General features: G+C 51.2%; 2 protein-coding genes across 2 annotated transcripts in view; one reads left to right on the plus strand and one right to left on the minus strand.

Moving 5' to 3' along the window:
- LOC309374062 (cytochrome P450 11B, mitochondrial-like) overlaps nucleotides 1-12,872 on the plus strand; it is a 16,761-nt gene extending 3,889 nt beyond the window's left edge. Inside the window, exons 3-9 of the mRNA XM_081918867.1 lie at nucleotides 855-1,054; nucleotides 2,697-2,900; nucleotides 6,257-6,411; nucleotides 8,049-8,212; nucleotides 8,844-8,922; nucleotides 10,884-11,075; nucleotides 12,426-12,872. Coding sequence (XP_081774993.1) covers nucleotides 855-1,054; nucleotides 2,697-2,900; nucleotides 6,257-6,411; nucleotides 8,049-8,212; nucleotides 8,844-8,922; nucleotides 10,884-11,075; nucleotides 12,426-12,539 — 1,108 coding nt within the window. The 3' untranslated portion in view covers nucleotides 12,540-12,872. The remainder of the gene's footprint in view (nucleotides 1-854; nucleotides 1,055-2,696; nucleotides 2,901-6,256; nucleotides 6,412-8,048; nucleotides 8,213-8,843; nucleotides 8,923-10,883; nucleotides 11,076-12,425) is intronic.
- Nucleotides 12,873-13,843: 971 nt separating this feature from the next.
- Nucleotides 13,844-21,367, minus strand: part of LOC309374776 (TBC1 domain family member 20-like) — a 14,287-nt gene continuing 6,763 nt past the window's right edge. Inside the window, exons 4-7 of the mRNA XM_081919958.1 lie at nucleotides 21,217-21,318; nucleotides 20,076-20,217; nucleotides 17,628-17,812; nucleotides 13,844-16,066 (exon numbers count right to left, since the gene is read on the minus strand). Coding sequence (XP_081776084.1) covers nucleotides 15,814-16,066; nucleotides 17,628-17,812; nucleotides 20,076-20,217; nucleotides 21,217-21,318 — 682 coding nt within the window. The 3' untranslated portion in view covers nucleotides 13,844-15,813. The remainder of the gene's footprint in view (nucleotides 16,067-17,627; nucleotides 17,813-20,075; nucleotides 20,218-21,216; nucleotides 21,319-21,367) is intronic.

The raw sequence follows: 21,367 nt of genomic DNA on the forward strand, positions 1-21,367 counted from the left end.
CATCTGCTTGAAGTCCGGGAAGGGTTAACCACCAGAAGGGGGAGTCCTGCTGATGCACATCAACTAGGAACTCCCCCGGGGTCACCAATAGGGGGCGTGCCTTAGGCCCTCACCTCCCCAGGCTTCAGATAGGGCCATGCCCCCCAGAATCCTTTACCAGACTACTTTTCAATATGCGGGGCAGGAGATTGCGCTTCCTCCCCTCTTCCATCTACAGAACTATACCAATGCCTAACTGCCAATACGAAGTTGTGACGATTTGCTACGAGGTAGGCGGAAACCAAGTGGCTGGTGCCAATTTGCCAAGTGGAAAAATTCCCACCAGGCCCCTCAATGGCGACCAACCGAGGTCTATAGCAAGGTCAAGGAATGAAAACCTTAAAAGGCGGGAGGGTGGGAAAAGCAGGAACAGCTGGCAGGTGGCAAAGAGGGAGACCCCTGGCGCATCCTGCCTTTAAAAGGGCAGGCCACGCCCCCAGAGCCAGCTGATTGGCCGGCCAGGGGGTGATGCGGCCGGAAATCCCCCCCAATCGTGCAATCCCCACCTCCTCCATAGGGCGGAAGTGGCTTTGGCAGCAGCCGATCTCCAGGATTTCAGAGCAGGAGCCTCTCCCAGCCCTTCTTGGAGATGCGGTCAGGACTCGAACCTGGGACCTTCTGCATGCAAGGAAGATGCTCTGCCACTGAGCTACCTCTGAGTGATGAGAGGGTGGCAATTGGGGTGCCAGGCCCAGGAGGGAAGGTGGGGCAAGAGGGGATCAGCAGTGGGTGATGGAGTCCCTGCACAGGAAGCCAAGCCAAGCACTCCGGGCGCAGAGTCACCTGCCTCACGGTGGGGTCTTCTTCCCACGCAGGAATGGGGAGGACTGGCGCTCAGACCGGCTCATCCTCAACAAAGAGGTGATCAGCCCTGTGGGCACCCGGAAGTTCCTGCCCTTCCTCAACACGGTGGCCGAGGACTTTGCTGAGTCCATACATCGGCTGATCAGGAAGAATGCACGGCGCTCGCTCACGGTTGACCTCCACCGCGACCTCTTCCGCTTCACCCTGGAAGGTACGGGCATTGGGGGGGGGGCTAGTTCTTCTCCCTCCTCTTCTTACTTGTTCAAGAATGCAAATACCTATCTCAGCAGAGTTAAAAATCACCACCCACCTGCAGCTTATCTCTAGAAGCTTGCACTGGCTCCCAGTGGAGTACAGCGTCAGGTTTAAGGTGCTGGTTTTGACCTTTAAAGCCCTGTGCGGCCTAGGACCCTCGTATCTACGGGACTGCCTCTCCTGGTATGCCCCGTGGAGGACCTTAAGGTCCATAAATAACAACACTTTGGAGGTCCTGAGCCTCAAGGAGGTTAGATTGGTCTCCACTAGGGCCAGGGCCTTTTCAGCACTGGCCCCGACTTGGTGGAACGCTCTGTCCCAAGAGACCAGGGCCCTGCGGGACTTGACATCTTTCCGCAGGGCCTGCAAGACAGAGCTGTTCCGCCTGGCCTCTGGTTTGGACTCAGTCTGACCCTTCTGTTTCCCTCCCCTTATGGTCTTGATTTATTAGCTACTTTAAAATGAGGCTGCATTTTAAATTGCATTATAACCTGTATTTTAAATTGTCCCCCCCCCGCCCATTATGTTTTTATTGGGATTTTACTGGTGTTAGCCTCCCTGGCTGGGGAGGGTGGGGTATAAATAAAATGTATTATTATTTATTATTATTTAGGACAAGGTTGCATAACCTTCTAGAATAAATGCTGTAATGGGTATATGGGGTTGCTTGTGCGTAAGTTGCCACCACTCCTGGCTAGGTTGCCTGGTTAAACCTTTTCCTGGCTGGACAGCCCTTCACTTTGTGGCTGTTTCAGTCGCTAGCAGAATCCGTCAGTGGGCGTTTCTTGAACTTCTTCCAGCAAAGAATTTCTTTGACGCCAAGTCTACGCCTACCTTCCCTGCGCGGAAGTCTTCTGCGCAGGGTGGGTGTGGGTAGTGGAGGACCCGTGTTCTCCCCGCTGGTCTCCGGCGAAGAGTCCTGGAGCCCCCTCTCCGATTCCCCCATCCGCCCCCCTTTATCCCTGGTGTTACGCTGATTTCCTTCCCCAGCCGATGAGCTCCCTCTCTCCCTGCTGGGACCCTCTCCAGCATCGCTTGGGAGCCTTGCTTCCACCTCTGGCTCTGATGTCAGTTCCCTGACAAATGCGATATCCAAGGATGCTCTAGGCAGATTTGGGTTACTTTTATCCCATTTAAGTTTTCCTCTTAACAAAGACTGTTTAGGTAAACAAGAAAAATACAAGCTTGACAGTTTACTCACTTTTAAAGTTTTGCCAGGTTTCAATATATTCAGCGATGAAAATCAGGCAGCCAATAATCCTGAAAAGTTACAAAAATCCGTGGTCCGGTTCAACTAGTATTCACAAGTATTGCTGCCCTTGGCAAATCCTGGCCATCGTGGCTCAAAGCCATTGACCGCCATCTCTTCCATGAATTTTCCCCACCCTCTTTTAAAGTCATCCAGGTTGATGGTGATCACTGCCTCTTGTGGGAGAGAGTTCCACAGGAATATTCCCCTGGAATATTGCCTAGGATTCAAAACTTTGTGGAGGAGGACGCTCCTTCCTTCCTTCCTTTGGGATGAGAGAGTGCATCTGGAAAGTCCCCCCTCCCTCTCCTGTGACACCTAACCTCCAATCTTCCTCCAATCCCGCCAGCCAGCAGCTACGCCTTGTATGGGCAGCGCCTGGGCCTCCTGGACGAGAATCCCAATCCGGAGTCCCAGCACTTCATCGACACCGTGGAGACGATGCTGCGCACCACCTTGCCCCTCCTCTTCCTCCCGCCCGGGGTCATGCGCTGGGTGAACAACAAGCTCTGGCGAGATCACATGGAGGCCTGGGATGCCATCTTTAAGCACGGTGAGCCCCAGATCCCTTGTCAGGGGGAGAGGACCATGGGGGGAGAGGACCACTGGGGTGCAAAGGAGCAGCTGAGCTGCATGGCTTGGTCTGAGTGGGTGGCAGGGCAAGCAGCGCTCCATTCACCTTTGAGCTGGAATTAAGCATGCAGGGAGCATGCGCTGTCTGGAGCAGGAATGTGACACAGTCCTGGGCCTGCGTGAGTTGGCCTTAGATGGACCAGTCGAGGGCTGGCAGTGGGCACCGGACAAGGGGCACAGTGGCAATGGAGACAGAGAGGCTAGCTGAAGAGGCTGCAGTTGCTGGAGATAACCAGAGTACAGTCATACCTCATGTTACGTTTGTTTCAGGTTGCACGTTTTCAGGTCGCATCCTGCGGCGACCCGGAAGTACCGGATACTTCCGGGTTTCGCCACTCACACATGCGCAGACGCACAAAATGACATCATGCGCAGAAGTGGTGAATCGCAACCCGCATGTGCACAGATGCGCAGACGTGGGTTGCATTCTATTCAGGTTGCGAACGGGCCTCCGGAATGGATCCCGTTTGCAACCAGAGGTACCACTATATGTACCACCCTGGTAAGACAGTGCGCAGGTAGGTGGGGTCTCAGCCGGCATACCAGATGGAGCTGGTAGACAGCCACACTGGATGTGGTATTAACCTGCACCTCCACAGATAGCTGTGAGTCCAAGATGACCCCCAGACTATACACCTGGTCCTTCAGGGGCACAGTTACCCCACTTAGTACCAGGGATCTCACAGGCACAGTTTAATGGGCAGGGAGTTCCCGCCCTCCAAAGAAGCAGAAGGAGAGAAGGAAATAATATTAATAATTTATTATTTGTACCCCACCCATCTGGCTGGGTTTCCCCAGCCACTCTGGGCGGCTTCCAACAAAGATTAAAAATACACTAAGATGTCACAGATTAAAAACTTCCCTGAACAGGGCTGTCTTCAGATGTCTTCTAAATGTCAGGTAGTTGTTTATCTCTCTGACATCTGGTGGGAGGGGGTTCCACAGGGCGGGCGCCACTACCAAGAAGGCCCTCTGCCTGGTTCCCTGTAGCTTTGCTTCTCACAATGAGGAAACCGCCAGAAGGCCCTCGTCGCTGGACCTCAGCGTCCAGGCAGAATGATGGGGGTGGAGATGCTCCTTCAGGTATACTGGACTGAGGCCGTTTAGGGCTTTCAAGGTCAGCACCAACACTTTGAATTGTGTTCAGAAACGTACTGGGAGCCAATGTAGGTCTTTCAAGACTGGTGTTATGTGGTCTTGGCAGCCACTCCCAGTCCCCAGTCTAGCTGCCGCATTCTGGATTAGTTGTGGTTTCCAGGTCACCTTCAAATATAGCCCCACGTAGAGCGCATTGCAGTAGTCCAAGCGGGAGATAACTAGAGCATGCACCACTCTGGCAAGACAGTCTGTGGGCAGATAGGGTCTCTGCCTGCGTACCAGATGGAGCTGGTAGACAGCTGTCCTGGACACAGATTTGACCTGTGCCTCCATGGACAGCTGTGAGTCCAAAATGATTCCCAGGCTGCTCACCTGGTCCTTCAGGGGCACAGTTACCCCATTCAGGACCAGGCAGTGGAGGCCTGAAGCTTGTTCTTGTTAGCGTCCCTTAACTTCTAGGAGATCGTGTGCTGCCAACACACTGGTGCCCACCTCTGGTGTGTGAGGAGGAGGCTCCTCACTGGTTCTCTCTTGCTGGGAACCATCTCATTCCTCATTTTGGTACCCGTTCAGCAACAGCCATGGCCTTGGAGCTCCTGGGGTCCCAATGTGCTATGTTTGTCCTTGGGTGCCTTTTGGGGCCTGGATCCAGTTTGTGCTCAGCCAACCCCACTTGCCTGCTTCCCATCTTTCCTACAGCCACTCCACAGAGGGGTGCTTCCTGTCTGCTTCCTCCCTCCCCCCCCAGTCTCAGCTGTACCCCTTTTGGAACCCACCATGGAGGAGCGTGAGGGCAAAACTCGGCTGGAGTCGGCCCTGTCTGCCATTGTCTCTGGCACCACCTGCTGTTGGGCTCCCTGCCTGCCACCCCTGGCCTGGATGTGGGCTTGTTTCTAAGGCTGATGAAGGAATGGGTTTCTGTGCAGTCAGTTTGAAACTGACCCCAAATCCCCATTTTTCCTCCTCCAAGGGAGCGTTTCTAAAATGCATTAACTTCAGCTTTTCAAGCTCAGGAAGTTTGAGCTTGAGTCAATGTATAAACAGAAAACCCAGTTGTATAAACAAATGCTCAAAGCCCTCTCCCTTATCAGTCCGTGATGGCAATGAGTGGCCTTGCCAGTTCCAGTAGAGCAGGGATGGCACGTCTGGGTCTTATCTTACATCCTGACCACAAAACCACAAAGACGCACAAACCTTGTCAATGTCAGCATCGCCCTTGAGCCAGTGCCACCAACTGGACTCATACACTTCAGCCCCGACTGGGCTAGGCGAGCTGGGTAGCACTTCCAGAGACCACCTTCTGGACAGGAACAGGTCAAAGTGCTGTGGACTCACAGCTTAGAGTTGTGAGCACTGGATTCACTTCCACAAGAAGACAGTCGTCGCACAGCAGAGTATAGCAGAGTCTAGCAGAGTATATAAATGACTTGGAGAGCAGCTCTGTATAATATCTTCTTTATTCTATCTACAACTACTATACAACTATATACAGAGCTAAATGAGGTCTAAACTAAAAAACTGAACTGCATTGAGTGTCTGCAGCTGCTCTTAGCAGCAACCTTATCTCTACACACGATCTCTAACACTCAGTCTCTCTCTCCGACACACTGACTGACTGACTGACTGACTCTCTCACACACTTTGATGTGGTCCTGGGGCAGAATAAGTAGATAGCAGAATAGGCCTCCTCCTCTCTGGAGAGTCAGCAGAGATCATCAGGAGATCATCAGGAGATTCTTGGATATGGGAGGGGCGCCAGGAGTTGGTGACCTCCTGCCCCAAGATAAGTGTATAGGAACAGGAACAACCTTTTATGGTCAAGAGTACCAGAACAGGAACAACTGTTTATGGTCATGGATGTCAACTTACGTGTATAAGCTGACATGCTTGAATTCCTGGGGAAGAGGGGAGAGGGTGCTTGGAGGATATATATACTGCATGAAATTTCTCATTTCTTTGGACTTGCTGTGGACTAACCAAGCAAGTGCCTTCTGTTATCCGGAGAGCAGAATAAACTCTTTCTCTGAATCAACCTCGGTGTCATTTGACTTCCTCCCTCCCTCCCGGGAGCAACACAGACCCCACCAGTCGGTAAAGTCTAATAAGGCTACACTGAGAGTGGGGCGCTTCTCCCTGCGCCTGGACCTGATCCCCACCTCTCTCTCCTTGCTTCTGCAGCGGACAAGTGCATCCAGAATATCTACCAGGAGTTTTGCCTGGGGCAGCCCCGCAAGTATTCGGGGATCATGGCCGAGCTGCTTCTGCAAGAAGAAATGCCCCTCGACTCCATCAAGGCCAACATGACGGAGCTCACGGCCGGCAGCGTGGACACGGTGGGTGAGCCCCACCCCATAAACAGATCAGGAACATCAGACCAGGCCAAACCATGGGTGGTGCTTGAGCTTAGTCTTGGCCACGTTGACCGGCAGCAATGGGTCTCCTGGGTTTCAGATGGGAGATATGGCCCAGCCTTAACTGGAGAGCCTGGGACCTCCTGCAAGGGGTCCTGTAAGGCCTGCCCCCTGCTTTGCTGGCTTGTTCCCACCTGGCCAGCCCCCCACTGACTGCTTCCAGCTACGAAAATGGTTGCTGTAGAAGGTGCCACAGACTATGTCACTGTTAGTCTGGAAAAGCAGAAGGCTGAGACCATTAAACTGGCTTCAGTGGGTTTTGTCAATGTGTCCTGATGATGATGATGATGATGATTATAATTTATATACCACCCTATACCCAGAAGTCTTAAGGCAGTTCACAGAAAAGATCAGCATAAAAATGAATGATAGTATTATAATACATAAAACAGGTATGAGTAAGAAAATAATTTAATGTGGAGTGTATGAAGACTCAGAGATTCAATTGGATCAACATGGAAATTACATTTCTGAAGAGATATTACGGCTTTATACATTGAAAGCTGCTCATCCCTACCAATAATAATAATAATAATAATAATAATAATAATAATAATAATAATAATAATTTATACCCCGCCCATCTGGCTGGGTTTCCAACAGCTTCCAACAGAATATTAAAATACAATAGTCACGAAATACAATTACATGAAGGTGTTGAATAGTGACATTTCATGTGGTTTTCATTCCTCTTTTTGTAACAATGAGTGTAGTGGCAGCATTTACACTTTGGAAGGCCACAATCCTTATTATATATTCCTAGTTGTAACCACCACGGAACATAATGGCCAGAATCGGATTATTTGCATGTTGTCTTGCTGAAACATGAATGAGACTTCTGGACACACGTGCCACCTACTCTTCACTTTGTGCAAGACAACCAACAAATTAAGAAGTTTTCCGTTAACTATGGTTGCCTTTGAAGAAAGTTCAGAAACAGCAGTGGGTGCAGGATCTGGCAACCAAATTGCTGACCAGACAGTCTGAATATGTAACACCACTTCAAGCACAGCTGCATGTTTGAGTTGTTTAATCGTTTAGTCATGTTCGACTCTTTGTGACCCCCTGGACCAGAGCACGCCAGGCACTCCCGTCTTCCACTGCCTCCCGCAGTTTGGTCAAACTCATGCTGGCAGCTTCGAGAACACTGTCCCACCATCTCGTCCTCTGTCATCCCCTTCTCCTTCTGCCCTCCATCTTTCCCAGCATCAGGGTCTTTTCCAGGGAGTCTTCTCTTCTCATGAGGTGGCCAAAGTCTTGGAGCCTCAGCTTCAGGATCTGTCCTTCCAGTGAGCACTCAGGGCTGATTTCCTTCAGAATGGAGAGGTTGGATCTTCTTGCAGTCCATGGGACTCTCAAGAGTCTCCTCCAGCACCAGAATTCAAAAGCATCCATTCTTCTTTATGGTCCAGCTCTCACTTCCATATATCACTACTGGGAAAACCATAGCTTTAACTATACAGACCTTTGTTTGAGTAGCTTCCCATTATTTGGGGGAGAGGGGGCACACAGTCCAAGGAGGTTCTTCATCCCTTGACTCCCTCCTTCCCTCCCTCCAGACAGCCATGCCCCTGCTCTTCACGCTCTTTGAGCTGGCCCGCAACCCACAAGTCCAGACAGCCCTTCGGGAAGAGGTCAAGGCTGCTGCGGTCTCATCCAGGGAGCTCTCCAAGGTGATGAATGACATGCCCTTGCTGAAGGGAGCAATCAAGGAGACGCTGAGGTAAGGAGGGCAGGATGGGTGCCATGCCTGGCGAGGAAATGGGTCCCACAAGGTGGCTGTGGGGGGAGAGGGGCAGGACGGATGAAAACCATGAGTTTGGGATTAGACTTGGAAGCTCATGGAAGAGGAATTAGCAATGAGCTGCATGAAGAATTGCTTTCCTGAAACAACTACTGGTGGTACTAATCTGGGATAGCTCAGTCGGTAGAACATGAGACTCTTAACCCCAGGGTCGTGAGTTCAAGCCCCATCTTGGCCAAAATATTCCTGCCTGAGACTGAGAATAAGGATGGATAATATTGAATTTGAAAAATAGCTGCAAATGCAAAGACATGAATGAGGATGGTTATCTCTAGACATCTGGAACATGGGAAGATCCATTTATTTATAATTGGAATATATAATTGGTGCATTGTGGTTATTGTAATGTGGATTTGATTTAATTTGTCATTAATTGGTAGATTGTTATTGAAAATGAATAATATTTTTAAATAAAAATATATATATTCCTGCCTCCCAGGGGGTTGGACTAGATGACCCTCGGGATCCCTTCCAAGTCTGCATTCTATGATGCTTTTATTCTCTTCCTCCACTTTCTTTGGGAAGCCACAACGACATCCTTCTCTTGCAGGCTCTACCCTGTGGGGATTACAGTGCAGCGCTACCCGATGAGGGACGTGGTGCTTCAGAACTACTGTGTGCCAGCTGGGGTGAGTGTCCTTTGCAGACTCCCTTTGCCACCCCCAGCCCCCTTCCCATCAGCCAGGATCCCATGCCGATTCTTGTTGTTCTTGTCTGGAGCTCGCCCTGCACTCGAGTAGGGCCCTGGCAGAGACACATGCCCACCTGGCATGTTCTCTCCCTCCTGGTCAATAGTTCGGGAGCTTCATTAGCGTTTTTCAGCCCAAACATCACAGTGACTGATGCCAACCGACACTGGCACACTTAGGGATCCACAGAGTTGGCGCAGTTCGCGTGACAGACCTCAGCAACTCAGCATTTTGGCTAATCTACTTTATTTACATATAAACACACACAGAGCACTGCAACATGGCTCCCTCTCTCTCTCTAGCATCAGACAGCAAAGAGAGAAAGAACAAAGGACAATAGTCCCTCTTCACGGAACACAGTAACACAAACATCCCATCTCCATCACTTCCCACTCTGTGGAATGAAAACATACACCATCATGTGATAGACAACAATCCCATGACTGCAGACACGGGGAATGAATCTTCAACAGTTCTATCCTCTTATTCCCTCATAAAAGATAAGACATGACACAGTCTTCTATAAAAGTATAAAAAGGCTTACTCACACATCATTCTGTTCACAATCGGATCCCAGCAGGCAGACTTAGCTTAGAAAAGTAACATACACCTGGAAACTATCTCATAAGGAGACAGTCCCTTTGTCCTCTCTTGGCTAAGAGAGCATATTTGGCTAAGCAGATGTTGCTTCTTCGATGCATGTAGTCAAAAAGAGAGAGATGGCTGCCCTGCCTTGTGCTTTTGTCGTTACCTGCACAGGTGAGGTCACGCCCACCTCTAGTCACATGCAGAGGATGACTGTCCCAGCCCAGAAGGAAGCAGGAAGTTGACCTGCTGGCTGGACAAACATTCCTCCCCATGTGTAAACATGTTCACTCTAGGAATGTTGTACTTGACTGCTCTTGTGTTTCATATCCCACATATTGATGGCCACTAGTCCTGATGGCTTTGCTCTGCTTCTGCTTCCACAGTCAGAGGCAGCCATGCTTCTGAATTGCAGCTGATGGAAACCACAGGAAGGGAGAGGGCTGCTCTTCTGCTCAGATCCTGCGTGTGGGCTTCCCATTGGGGCATCTGGCTGGCCACTATGAGAACAGGATGCTGGGCTCAACGGGCCATTGGCCTGATCCTGCAGGCTCTTACGTTCTTAATGCCTGGTGTGTCCTTGCCTTCTTGGCTTCCTAATGGGATCCTTCAGCCCAAAGCCTGGTGGATTGGGTGAGAAGAAGTCCTTTTCGTACACCCAGTAAGGCAATCTGGATGTCCTGAGAACGCACAGAATGCACAGGGCAGCAGGGCTCCAAAAGATGCTGGCTCACCTAAGGGGATGAGGTGAACCAGCCTCCTTCAGAAATCCTCCTTCTCTGAGCTACCTGTGCAGGTGGCGAAAATAAACCACAGAGCCTAGGGCTTGCCGATCAGAAGGTCGGTGGTTTGAATCCCCACGACGGGGTGAGCTCCCATTGCTCAGTCCCAACTCCTGTCAAAGTGCAAGTAGATAGATAGGTACCGCTCTGGCGGGAAGGTAAATGGCGTTTCCGTGCGCTGCTCTGGTTTCGCCAGAAGCGGCTTAGTCCTGCTGGCCACATGACCCGGAAGCTGTACGCTGGCTCCCTCGGCCAGTAAAGCGAGATGAGCGCCGCAACCCCAGAGTCGGTCACTACAGGACCTAATGGTTCGGGGTCCCTTTACCTTTCCCAGATCTGTGTGGAGTTTTGAACAATGATGGGCTGGGGGAAGTGACCATCTATCAGCCTGGAGCAACTTTTGTTGGAGGGACTGAATGTCCCTGGTGAACATACAAGTGAGCCACCACTTTTGGAAGCTCCAGAGCTTGATTTCAGCCCACCAAGGATGTTGCCCTGGAGCCGCCGCTCAAGACTGTGTTCCTTTCCTTGCAGACCTTGTGCCAGGTGGGGCTCTATGCCATGGGCCGGAGCCCGGAGGTCTTCAGGGACCCTGAGCGCTACGACCCCAGCCGCTGGACTGGCAAAGAGGACAACAGCTTCAAGGCGCTGGCCTTTGGCTTCGGGTCACGGCAGTGCATCGGGCGGCGCCTGGCGGAGGCAGAAATGACCCTCTTCCTCATGCATGTGAGTTGCGGGGTTGCAAGTCCGGGAGGTGGAAGCAATTCTCTGCCCAGCATCTTGGGGCACCACAATGTGGGGTGCACACATGACCCTTTGCTCAATGCCTTTGCACCCCTCTTGTGGAGTCCGTGTACATGGGTGTTGCCCACAGTTACCCACAGGCCACTGGTCCCCTCTGAAATATTGTGTTTTGGTTGGCTCCCCCAAAGCCAATTTCACTCTGACTTCAAAACTGCTGCGTGGCAAATCCCAGGTGCCCACAGTGGAATGGTTTCCTGGGGGTGGCACCCCATGCCTGACGTTGGGGGTGGGTAGGTGGGTATGGCAGAGGAGCATCCCACTTCCCACTCACCCACTGCAACCGTATCTATGGCTACACAGAAGTAATCCCTATTGGATTCACTGGGGCTTACTCCTTGGCATGGACCCAGCTGTTTTGTGACTGGCGCCCACTGCGCTTGTTCAAAATGCACCCACGGGCTCAGAAAGGTTGGTGGTCAACAACCATACAAGAAATAAGTAAAATAACCAAGCAAGTATTAGAAATCACCCCAGAATTGACCTAACTAAACATCTTCCTAGACAATAATGCCCACTTTCACCACAAAGAACTCATAACCCACCTACTTTCAGCAGCCAGAGGCATCATAACCAGACACTGGAGAGACCTGTCAGGAGTAAGCATGGACCAATGGTTCCAAATAGTATGGGAAACAGCCTTACTAGAAAAATTAACCAATAAACTGAAACTGACACTGGGACAAACAGAAGAAGACGCCTTTACCCTGAAATGGCTCCCCTTTATCACACACACAGCCCAACAAGACAATGACAAAATCCACCGACAGCATACAAATCAATATGGCTAAGCTGACCCAAAACACCCACCCACCCCACTCACACACAAAAACAAAGACCACCACAGCCAACCACAATTGAACAACCACACCCCAGGCCAACCCCAACCTCTCTCACCACCAAAGGAACACAAGGGAACAGCAGAGAACCGGCACAAGCAATGCCGACACAAAACCCCACAAATATTAAGGAAAATAGAAACATCGCCACCCGACCCCCCCATCTCTCTCCCCCCCCACCTCTTTCCCCCTTTTCTTCCTAATTTCTCAACAAATGAAAGTGATGTGTAAAAATGTCACATGGGAAAAAATATGAGAGAGAGACATTGCAAACACTTTTGTAAATCAAGAAAATCTTTAATAAAAATGGTGAAAGGTTGGTGGTTCCTGTTTTCAGGCAATGGTGAGGAGAGAAAGGGGGTCCCTTGCCATCCACTTGAGGAACACCCTCCCCAGCATACCTGCAGTCTCACACGGGCTGTGCTTCTTGTTTCAGATTCTGCGTAACTTCAAGATCGATACCGTCTCCAAGGCAGACCTCAAGACCGTCTATGGCTTCATCCTCATGCCAGAGAAGCCCCCTCTGCTCACCTTCCGGCCCATCGACTAGGGCACCAGCCCCTCAGCCCCTTTCTCTCCCTCTGGACCATGGAAGGGGCCCGTCACTTGGGGGTGCAGACATCCTGACACCCCTTCCTTTCTCTCTGGCCATCTTGCTGCCTTCCTCCCCTCCCCTTCGGGCTCCAACAGACATTCTTTCTGGCACCCCCCCATATGATTTTACCCCAAGGCTGGTAGAAAATTGCAGGCTGCATTGGAACTCTGGAAGCTGGAGAAAGAAGCCAATAACAGGTGACCACTAGCCCAGGCCAAGCCTTGGGAGAGGTTCTGTTCTTGTAATAGCGCAAGACAGTGGATGATCGGGTTGCAAACGTGATCCGTGCGTGAGTTGCGATTCGGTGCTTCTACACATGCGCAAAGCACAAATTAGCGCTTCTGCACAATGTGCAACCGCTGAAACCCAGAAGTAACCCGTTCCGGTACTTCTGGGTTTTGGTGGGTCCATAACCCGAAAAAACGCAACCTGAAGCATCTGTAACCCGAGGTATGACTGTAATGGCTCAACCCATTGGGATGTCAAAACAAAATATAATAATAAAATAAAATAAAATAAATCCTTCCAGTAGCAGCTTAGAGACCAACTAAGTTAGTTCTTGGTATGAGCTTTCGTGTGCATGCACACTTCTTCAGATACACACGAAAGCTCATACCAATAACTAACTTAGTTGGTCTGTAAGCTGCTACTGGAAGGATTTTTTAAATTTTTATTTATTTATTTTATTTTGTTTCAACTACGGCAGACCAACATGGCTACCTACCTGTAACTAGAACCATTGGAATGTGGTGCTCTTACATGATCCAAAGCAGGTTGGGTAGGAACGTAAGAAAAGCTCTGTGTTTCCCAATCCTGGGTCTCCAGGTGTCGTTGAACTACAACTCCCATCGTCCCTAGCTAGCAGGACCAGCCATCAAGGATGATGGGGGTTGTAGTCCATAAAACTGCTGAAGATCCAGTTTGGGAAGCCCTGCCATAGCTGGATCCTGTCCTCACGGTGGCCAGCAAGTTGTCTCTTCTGAGAAGACCACAGAAGAGGGAGCTGAGTGCAGTGGAAGCCCTCTCTGCACGTGGGCAAATTCGCAGAGGAGAGGGCAAGTGATGGCTATCCGCCACCATGGCTACGCTCTTCCTCTAGGGTCAGAGGCAGAAATGCACCCAGATACCAGGTGCCAGAAACTACAGGAGGGGCTTGCAGGCTTCCCACAGGCGACTGAGAAAACTGGGCACTCTTAAGCTTGTATGCTCCAAGGAAGAGAGGGGCACAGGGATTGCTCATCAGAAACACAGGCCAACCAAAAAGTCAAAAGTCTTCATTTTATAAAGCTTTCCTTTGCTTTCAGCAAAGTCTCACTGAACCCAACATAGTCTGGGTTTCCTTGTTCTCCCCTTCAAGGCAAGTTGTGTGGCTGAGTAGGGGGGTCAGCGGAGGGACCGGGACTCCCTCTTAATGTGCGCCTTTTTAGTCCAGAACTGTAAAGGGAGAAACTGGACATTCAAGGAGGACAGGAGCGATCAGACCAGCACTTTGGCAGCGGGGAGGCAGTCCCATCTGGGGTCTGCTGGCAGAGAAAGGCAGGATACAAATATAAAATAAATAAATGCACACACACTCGGTTTTGACTCACATTGTCTGGTTCATTTGGCAAAGGGGGTGGGGGTGGGCTGCTGTGCCTGCTGCTGCCCCCCAGACGACGAAAAGGCATAAGGCAAGACAATGCAATCCCTATTCTGTGCACAAAATCTGACTCTACTTCAGCCCTGAGGCCAGAACAGAGCCCTCCTCTGCACCCCAGGGCAGCAGGCTAGCTTAGGGCGGACAGCACCCAGCTCTAGCTTCTTTCCACCCCTCAGAATCTGCCGCCAGAGGCAGCTGCCTCACTCTGCCTCATGGAATGGCCGGCCCTGTATACATGGAGGTGCGGCCAGATTTCTTGTGCGTGAAAGTCAAGGCAGGCGGCCGGGAGCCCGAGGCGGAAAATGAGAGCCCCTGGAGAGTTCACAGGAGCCCTCATTGGACTCTCTTGAAATCCAGGCACGGAACGAATGTGCCCACAGAGAACTCCACCTCCGAAGGCAACCAAGAGTTCAAAGCATATTCCAGGCAGTTTGGCAGCGGATCTCTCCATACTGTTCATTTTGGTTAAACGGCTGTGGGCCCGTGTCCCTCCACTCCCTAGTAAATAAGCCATTTATAAGGGGACTCTTGGCTTTGCCCGGTTGTTCAGAGGTTCTGCAAACTCTCTCCTAGTGTGAGCCCATCCAGTTCCACCCTGTGTTGGGTAGGCTGAAAACATTGATAGTCTCACTGGTTAAAATTGCCATTGGGCTCTGCGTTGGTCAGAGTAAATATCCCTTTAGGTTTGGGATTTTTGCCGTGAGCCTGCATACATATACGATCAGAAGGTTGGTGGCAGCATCCAAGGTTTGAGGAACCCTCACCTCAAGGCTCTCATGCTGTTCTCCATCTGGGGAGAGAGGGACCCCAGAAATGCCGAGGTGACAGCAGGGCTTTGCAGACTTAGCAGGCACCAAACCCCAGAGCAGAGGCAACTATTGCTTCCATGCAATTCAGATATGAACAGGAGGCTGCCTCATTCCATGTCAGAATCAGGTCCATCTATAGCTCAATGGGTTGACAGCGGATCTCTGGAGTTTCAAACGGGGTCTTTCCCAGCAACCCCACCGTTCCTGGAGAACGGCAGGGACTGAAACGAATCTGCATACAAGGCGGCCGCTCTAATCCTCAGCTATGCTTCTCCGCCCTGGGTCATGTGCAATTTGACCTCTGCTATGCCAACTCAAGATGCCCATCCCTGAATGTGTTGCCTGTGGCAATGCAGCTTTTGGGCAAGGGAGCCCAGAGCCTCCCTGCCATTGTTCAAAGAGAAGCCGTTACTGGCGAAGGTGGAGACCCCAGCCCTCATGCAGGGAAGGGGAACGGCAGTGGTGAGCCGAGGGGTCGAGCACCCGGCAGCCCCGTGGCAGCCTTCCCAGGCGCTGCAACACTCACGGCATCTCTGCAGGCAATCGGAGCTGTTAGCAAGTGCATGCAAGCTGGCCAGCGGTTTCCACTCGCCCCTGGCTGGCGTTTAGGCTGCCCCTTGCCCTGCAGAGCATTCCAGGCAGCCAGGAGTCTTGGGATCAGAATCATAGAGTTGGGTGGCCTTTGAGTTGATCCCTTTGCTCAGGGCAGGGAATCCAAAGCTAGGGCGCCCCCAAGAGGCGGTCCTCCAGGTCCACTGAGCACGACGTCTTCTGCTCCAGGTCAGAAGAGCTGCAGGAGGAACTCGGGAGCCCACTCCAGGGCGGTCTGCGTGACGGCCAGGGCTGCGGCCCCCAGCGTGGCTGAGATGCCCCAGACCGCGGCCTTCACCAAAGGGCTGTGCTCGGCTGCAGGGAGGAGTTCACCCGCTTCCTCTGCCTTGCTGGTGGTTAAGTGCTGCTGCTGGCGCAGGATGGCGTCTGGGCGCTGGCACGAAGCAGCCTGCTGGAAGGCTGAGAAAGTGCCAATGCTGATGCTGGGAGGGGTGGGAAAGAGAGGGGCAGAAAATGGGTCAGTTAGGGAAACAGACAAACCTCCTGGCTCTGGGATGTAATCCACTGTCTCGCCAGAGTGGTGCATGCTCTGGTTATCTCCCGCTTGGACTACTGCCATGCGCTCTACGTGGGACTACCTTTGAAGGTGACTCAGAAACTGCAACTAATCCAGAATGCGGCAGCTAGACTGGTGACTGGGAGCGGCCGCCGAGACCGTATAACACCGGTCTTGAAAGATCTACATTGGCTCCCAGTACGTTTCTGAGCATAATTCAAAGTGTTGGTGCTGACCTTGAAAGCCCTAAATGGCCTCGGTCCAGTATACCTCAAGGACCATCTCCACCCCCCATCATTCTGCCCAGACACTGAGGTCCAGCGCTGAGGGCCTTCTGGCGGTTCCCTCACTGCAAGAAGCCAAGTTACAGGGAACCAGGCAGAGGGCCTTCTTGGTGGTGGCACCCACCCTGTGGAACACCCTCCCACCAGATGTCAAAGAGAACAACAACTACCAGACTTTTAGAAGACATCTGAAGGCAGCCCTGTTTAGGGAAGCTTTTAATGTTTAACAGACCACTGTATTTTAATACTTTGTTGGAAGCCGCTCAGGGTGGCTGGGGAGACCCAGCCGGATGGGCAGGGCATAAATAATAAATTATTACTATTATTATTATTACTGGGAGCAGACAAGTACAACAATTCTTGTTTTGCGAGTGGAGACATTGCAAGGGAATGTTTGGTCCAGCCAGTCAAAACTTCCTGTTCCTCTTGGCCTGGAGCATCCTTCTTTGCATGGGACTAGTGAGTGGGCGTGACCTTACCTGACCTGACAAAAGGTTCACTCACACTGCCACCTCTTTCTCTTCCATCTTCCATCTCGTCCTGCGAACTTCCTGGACTGAACTGCTGGCTGCCAGCCAAGCAGTCCCCCAGGTTATCTCCCATATGGGGCAAACCTGTTTGTCTATGTTTGCAACTTTAAGCCCAAAGCATCCCTGATCACACTGTGCTCTGCCTGTTTGTGAGTAAAATTACTTTTTGTTACTTATGAATAAGACTGTGGTGTCTTTATTCTTTATTCTTTTAAGAGGAACATGTTAGGACACATTTCAATCTGGACAAGCCAGATTGAATTGCTTATTGTCTTAAGAAACTCACACGAGTTTGCAGCCAGTTTTCTGCTGTGTAAAAAGTGGGATGAAACTCAACGTAAAGGAACTTGCTAGCACAAGTTAGGTAGGATATTAATAACCAACATATCCTCTCCTGACACCCTGAACATTCCCTCACTGGCAGGGTGCACTCTCTGACTTTTCACCTCTGACTTCAATGGGATTCTCTGTGCATTAAAAAAAACTTAGGAAGCTTTGGAGAAGACCAGCCATCTCCTCTCTCCCTTTGTGGCTGTGTGGAGAAGGAGGGGAGGGTGGACGTTGCAAAGACAAGCGCAACAGAGCCCTACCTCACCCCATGCATGCACACACCTCCTGGGGGAGGAACCCAGGATCACACGGCCCCTCCTCCTGAAATCCTGGCCCCTCTCACCTCTTCTGGAGCTGGAGCGCTGCCTGCTTGGCCAGCTGGGCGTGGGGGAGACGCTGGAAGAGCTGGTGGGCACGGGCGATGAGGGTCTCGTAAGGCAGGTCCTGAGGGATCTGGGACAGGAGCTGGTGGATGCTGGGCATGTCGCAGTCACAGGCCAGCACCTCCTCTTCGCGGAAGAGGACAATCTAGAGGGGTGGGAGGGGAGGGAGAAAGCAGGGGCTGTTGAGCCTAGGAAATATTAGGATATTCCATTTCACCTTCAGAACAGACGTGTGGAAGTGTTGCATGTCACATGCCTGTTTACACTCCAGCACAGCTTGCTGGGAACTTCCCTTTTGCTTTCGCTGTCTTGCTTTGGATACGAAGGGGATCAGACATGTTTGCTTTGTCCTGATGTATGCTGAATAACGTATAGTTAAAGCTATGGTTTCCCCAGTAGTGATGTATGGAAGTGAGAGCTGGACCACAAAGAAGGCTGATTGCCGAAGAATTGATGCTTTTGAATTCTGGTGCTGGAGGAGACTCTTGAGAGTCCCATGGACTGCAAGAAGATCCAACCTCTCCATTTGGAAGGAAATCAGCCCTGAGTGCTCACTGGAAGGACAGATCCTGAAGCTGAGGCTCCAAGACTTTGGCCACCTCATGAGAAGAGAAGACTCCCTGGAAAAGACCCTGATGTTGGGAAAGATGGAGGGCGCAAGGAGAAGGGGACGACAGAGGACGAGGTGGTGGGACAGTGTTCCCGAAGCTACCAGCATGAGTTTGACCAAACTGCGGGAGGCAGTAGAAGACAGGAGGGCATGGCGTGCTCTGGTCCAGGGGGGCACCAAGAGTCGGACATGACTAAACGACTGAACAACAACATGCTGAATAAGCTGCTTGTAAATAGGCTTACACAGCCTCTCCTGCCACTTCTGTTGTGAAGCATTTACTCTCCTGAGTAATAAAATAATAATAATAATTTATTATTTATACCCCTCCCGTCTGGCTGAGTTTCCCCAGCCACTCTGGGTGGCTCCCAATCAAGTGTTAAAAGCAATACAGCATTAAAAATGAAAAAAATCCCTTCAGATGTCTTTTAAAGATAAGATAGCTGCTTATTTCTTTCACATCTGGTGGGAGGTTGTTCCACAGGTCGGGCGCCACCACCGAGAAGGCCCTCTGTCTGCTTCCCTGTAACCTCATCTCTCGCAGTGAGGGAACTGCCAGAAGGCCCCTGGCGCTGGACCTCAGTGTCTGGGCTGAACATGCTCTAGCTTCTGAAACTTCTGAAGCTCAGGTCACAGATTCATGCTGATCCAAGGACTGGAGTTCTCCCGGCACACTGGCTGGTGGGTTGGAGCCAGGGGGGGCCTGCCAATTGCCCCTGTTCCCTTGGTTGCATGCCAAGAGGAAGAGCATCTGCTGGGTCCGGCCAGTGGCCGGTCTCGCCCAGCATCCCGTTCTCACAGCGGCCAACTAGATGTCTGTGGAAAACCCACAAAGAGGACATGAGCACCAGAGCAACTCTCCCTTCCTGGGGTTTCCAGGAATGGGATTCAGAAGCACAGCTGCCTCCAGCTGTGGAAGCAGAGCAGAAGCCATTGATAGCCCTCTCTTCCTCCTCCATGAATTTGTCTCATCCTCTTTTAAAGCCATCTAGGTGTGTGGCCACCCCTGCCTCACGTGGGAGGGAGCACTGGAAGAGGAAGAGGGAGCGGGGAAGCGCGCCACCCCTGGCACCACAATCCCGGTAGGATGCCATTGTGGCTGACACATACACTCTCGTGCAACACACACAATGGAAATTCCCAGCAAGCTGTGCTGGAATGTAAACAGGCATGTGACGCGCAACAGTTCCACACCTCTGCTCCTTAAGGTGAAATGGAAATCTCAACAGGTGCCACGCCCCCGCAGACAGTGCGCCATGCCCCCAGGATGCACACCACGCCCCTGTGGGCGTCGTGCAATGCCCCCGGGATACGCACCATGCCACCTGGGACGTGCACCAGCCACCCCCCTGCCTGTTCTCTGCCCTGGTGCAGGAGCATGAAGCTCCACCCCTGGGAGGGAGTTCCATGGTTTAGCTATGTGCTGTGTGAATAAGGCTTCTAAAAAATTCTGTCCTGAATATTTCAACATTCAGTTTCACGAACGTAATGAGAACAGGAATAAAACTTTTTTTCTGTTCACTTTCCCCATGCCAGGCATCATTTTACAAACTTCTATCATGCTGTCTCTTAACATCTGATTGGCAAAGGCTTTTTTACAAGGTTAAACTCTCAGGATTCTAAATTGGAGTGCTAAACTCCACCATTGACCACAGCCATGAAGACACACCCACACCCAATAGCCGTAAGAAAGCTCTGAAAGTGGGTGGGGGCACCAAAGAGAACCCCCCCCAAAGAGGAAGCCTCCCTCTGCTGCGGCATAGCACCCCCTGCCCATCGTGCCTCCGGCCTCACTTACCGCAGCGGCAAAGTAAACTGCCATGAGAGGGTGGGAGGCCAGGAAGAAATCATAGAGGCGAAGGATGTGCTGGAAGTTGGCGAGGACGTGGCCGTACCAGGTGATCAGCCAGCTCAGGGCGAAGATGGTCCCCACCTCAGCTCTGCAAGCGGAAGCAAAGAGAAGGAGTCACCACTAAGAAGCCCTTGGTCTCCAAAGATAAAGTTTTTTGATATCTGACGAAAACAAAGAAAGAAATACAATAACTTGGAACTGTGTGTGAAAAAACTGTAGAAATAATAATCGGAAGCCAAATGTGTTTGTTTTGTTGTCTGCTTTTTCCTTTTCCTCCCCCCCCCCATTTCCCCTCTCCCCTCATTCCCCCCCCCTTCTTTTTCCTTTTCCTTTTTTGTGTGTGCCCTTTCTTGGTCTTTCTCTTTTCCATATGTTAAGAACGAGTTGAAAAGATAAAAGTGTAATATGAAAACTTCAGTAAGTTAAAAGTGATGTTGTGTAATTTTTCTATGACTATTTATATATTGTTAAAATTGGTTAACTGTAATGAATTGATGGAGCAACTACTGTGGTTTTCTTCCCTTTGTCATTGTTGAATTCTAAATAAAGTATTATTCCAAAGGAAGAAGAAGAAGAAGCCCTTGGTCTCCATCATTTTGGAACCTGCCCTCACACCCAAACCCACCTAGTAAAGGTAAAGGGACCCCTAACTATTAGGTCCCAGTCGTGGCCGACTCTGGGGTTGCGGCGTTCATCTCGCTTTACTGGCCGAGGGAGCCGGCGTACAGCTTCCGGGTCATGTGGCCAGCATGACTAAGCCGCTTCTGGAGAACCAGAGCAGCGCACAGAAACGCCGTTTACCTTCCTGCCAGAGCTGTACCTATTTATCTACTTGCACTTTGACATGCTTTTGAACTGCTAGGTTGGTAGGAGCAGGGACTGAGCAACGGAAGCTCACCCTGTCGCGAGGATTCGACCCGCCAACCTTGTGATCGGCAAGTCCTAGGCTTAGTGGTTTAACCCATAGCGCCACTACAGCTTTGCAAATGCCCCTGTTTTTTTAAACTTTCAGCCTTCCCTGCTTATATCTGATTCCACAAACGCCCACCCACCCTGGGGCACGGGGTGTGGGATGGGGAGAAGGTACCTTTGCATGAAGTCATGGAGTCGAGGGCTCTCCTGCTGCAGAATAGGCATGAGGTAATTGAGGATGTGCTTGGTGCTGTCCATAGTGGGGTCCATAAAGTCCCTAGAAAGCAAAAGACGAGGAGGTGAAATCGGTCATGATCAAATGGGCA

The sequence above is a fragment of the Podarcis melisellensis genome (genome assembly GCF_964234715.1).
Source record: "Podarcis melisellensis genome assembly, chromosome: 7".
In the NCBI taxonomy this organism is placed as follows: domain Eukaryota; kingdom Metazoa; phylum Chordata; class Lepidosauria; order Squamata; family Lacertidae; genus Podarcis; species Podarcis melisellensis.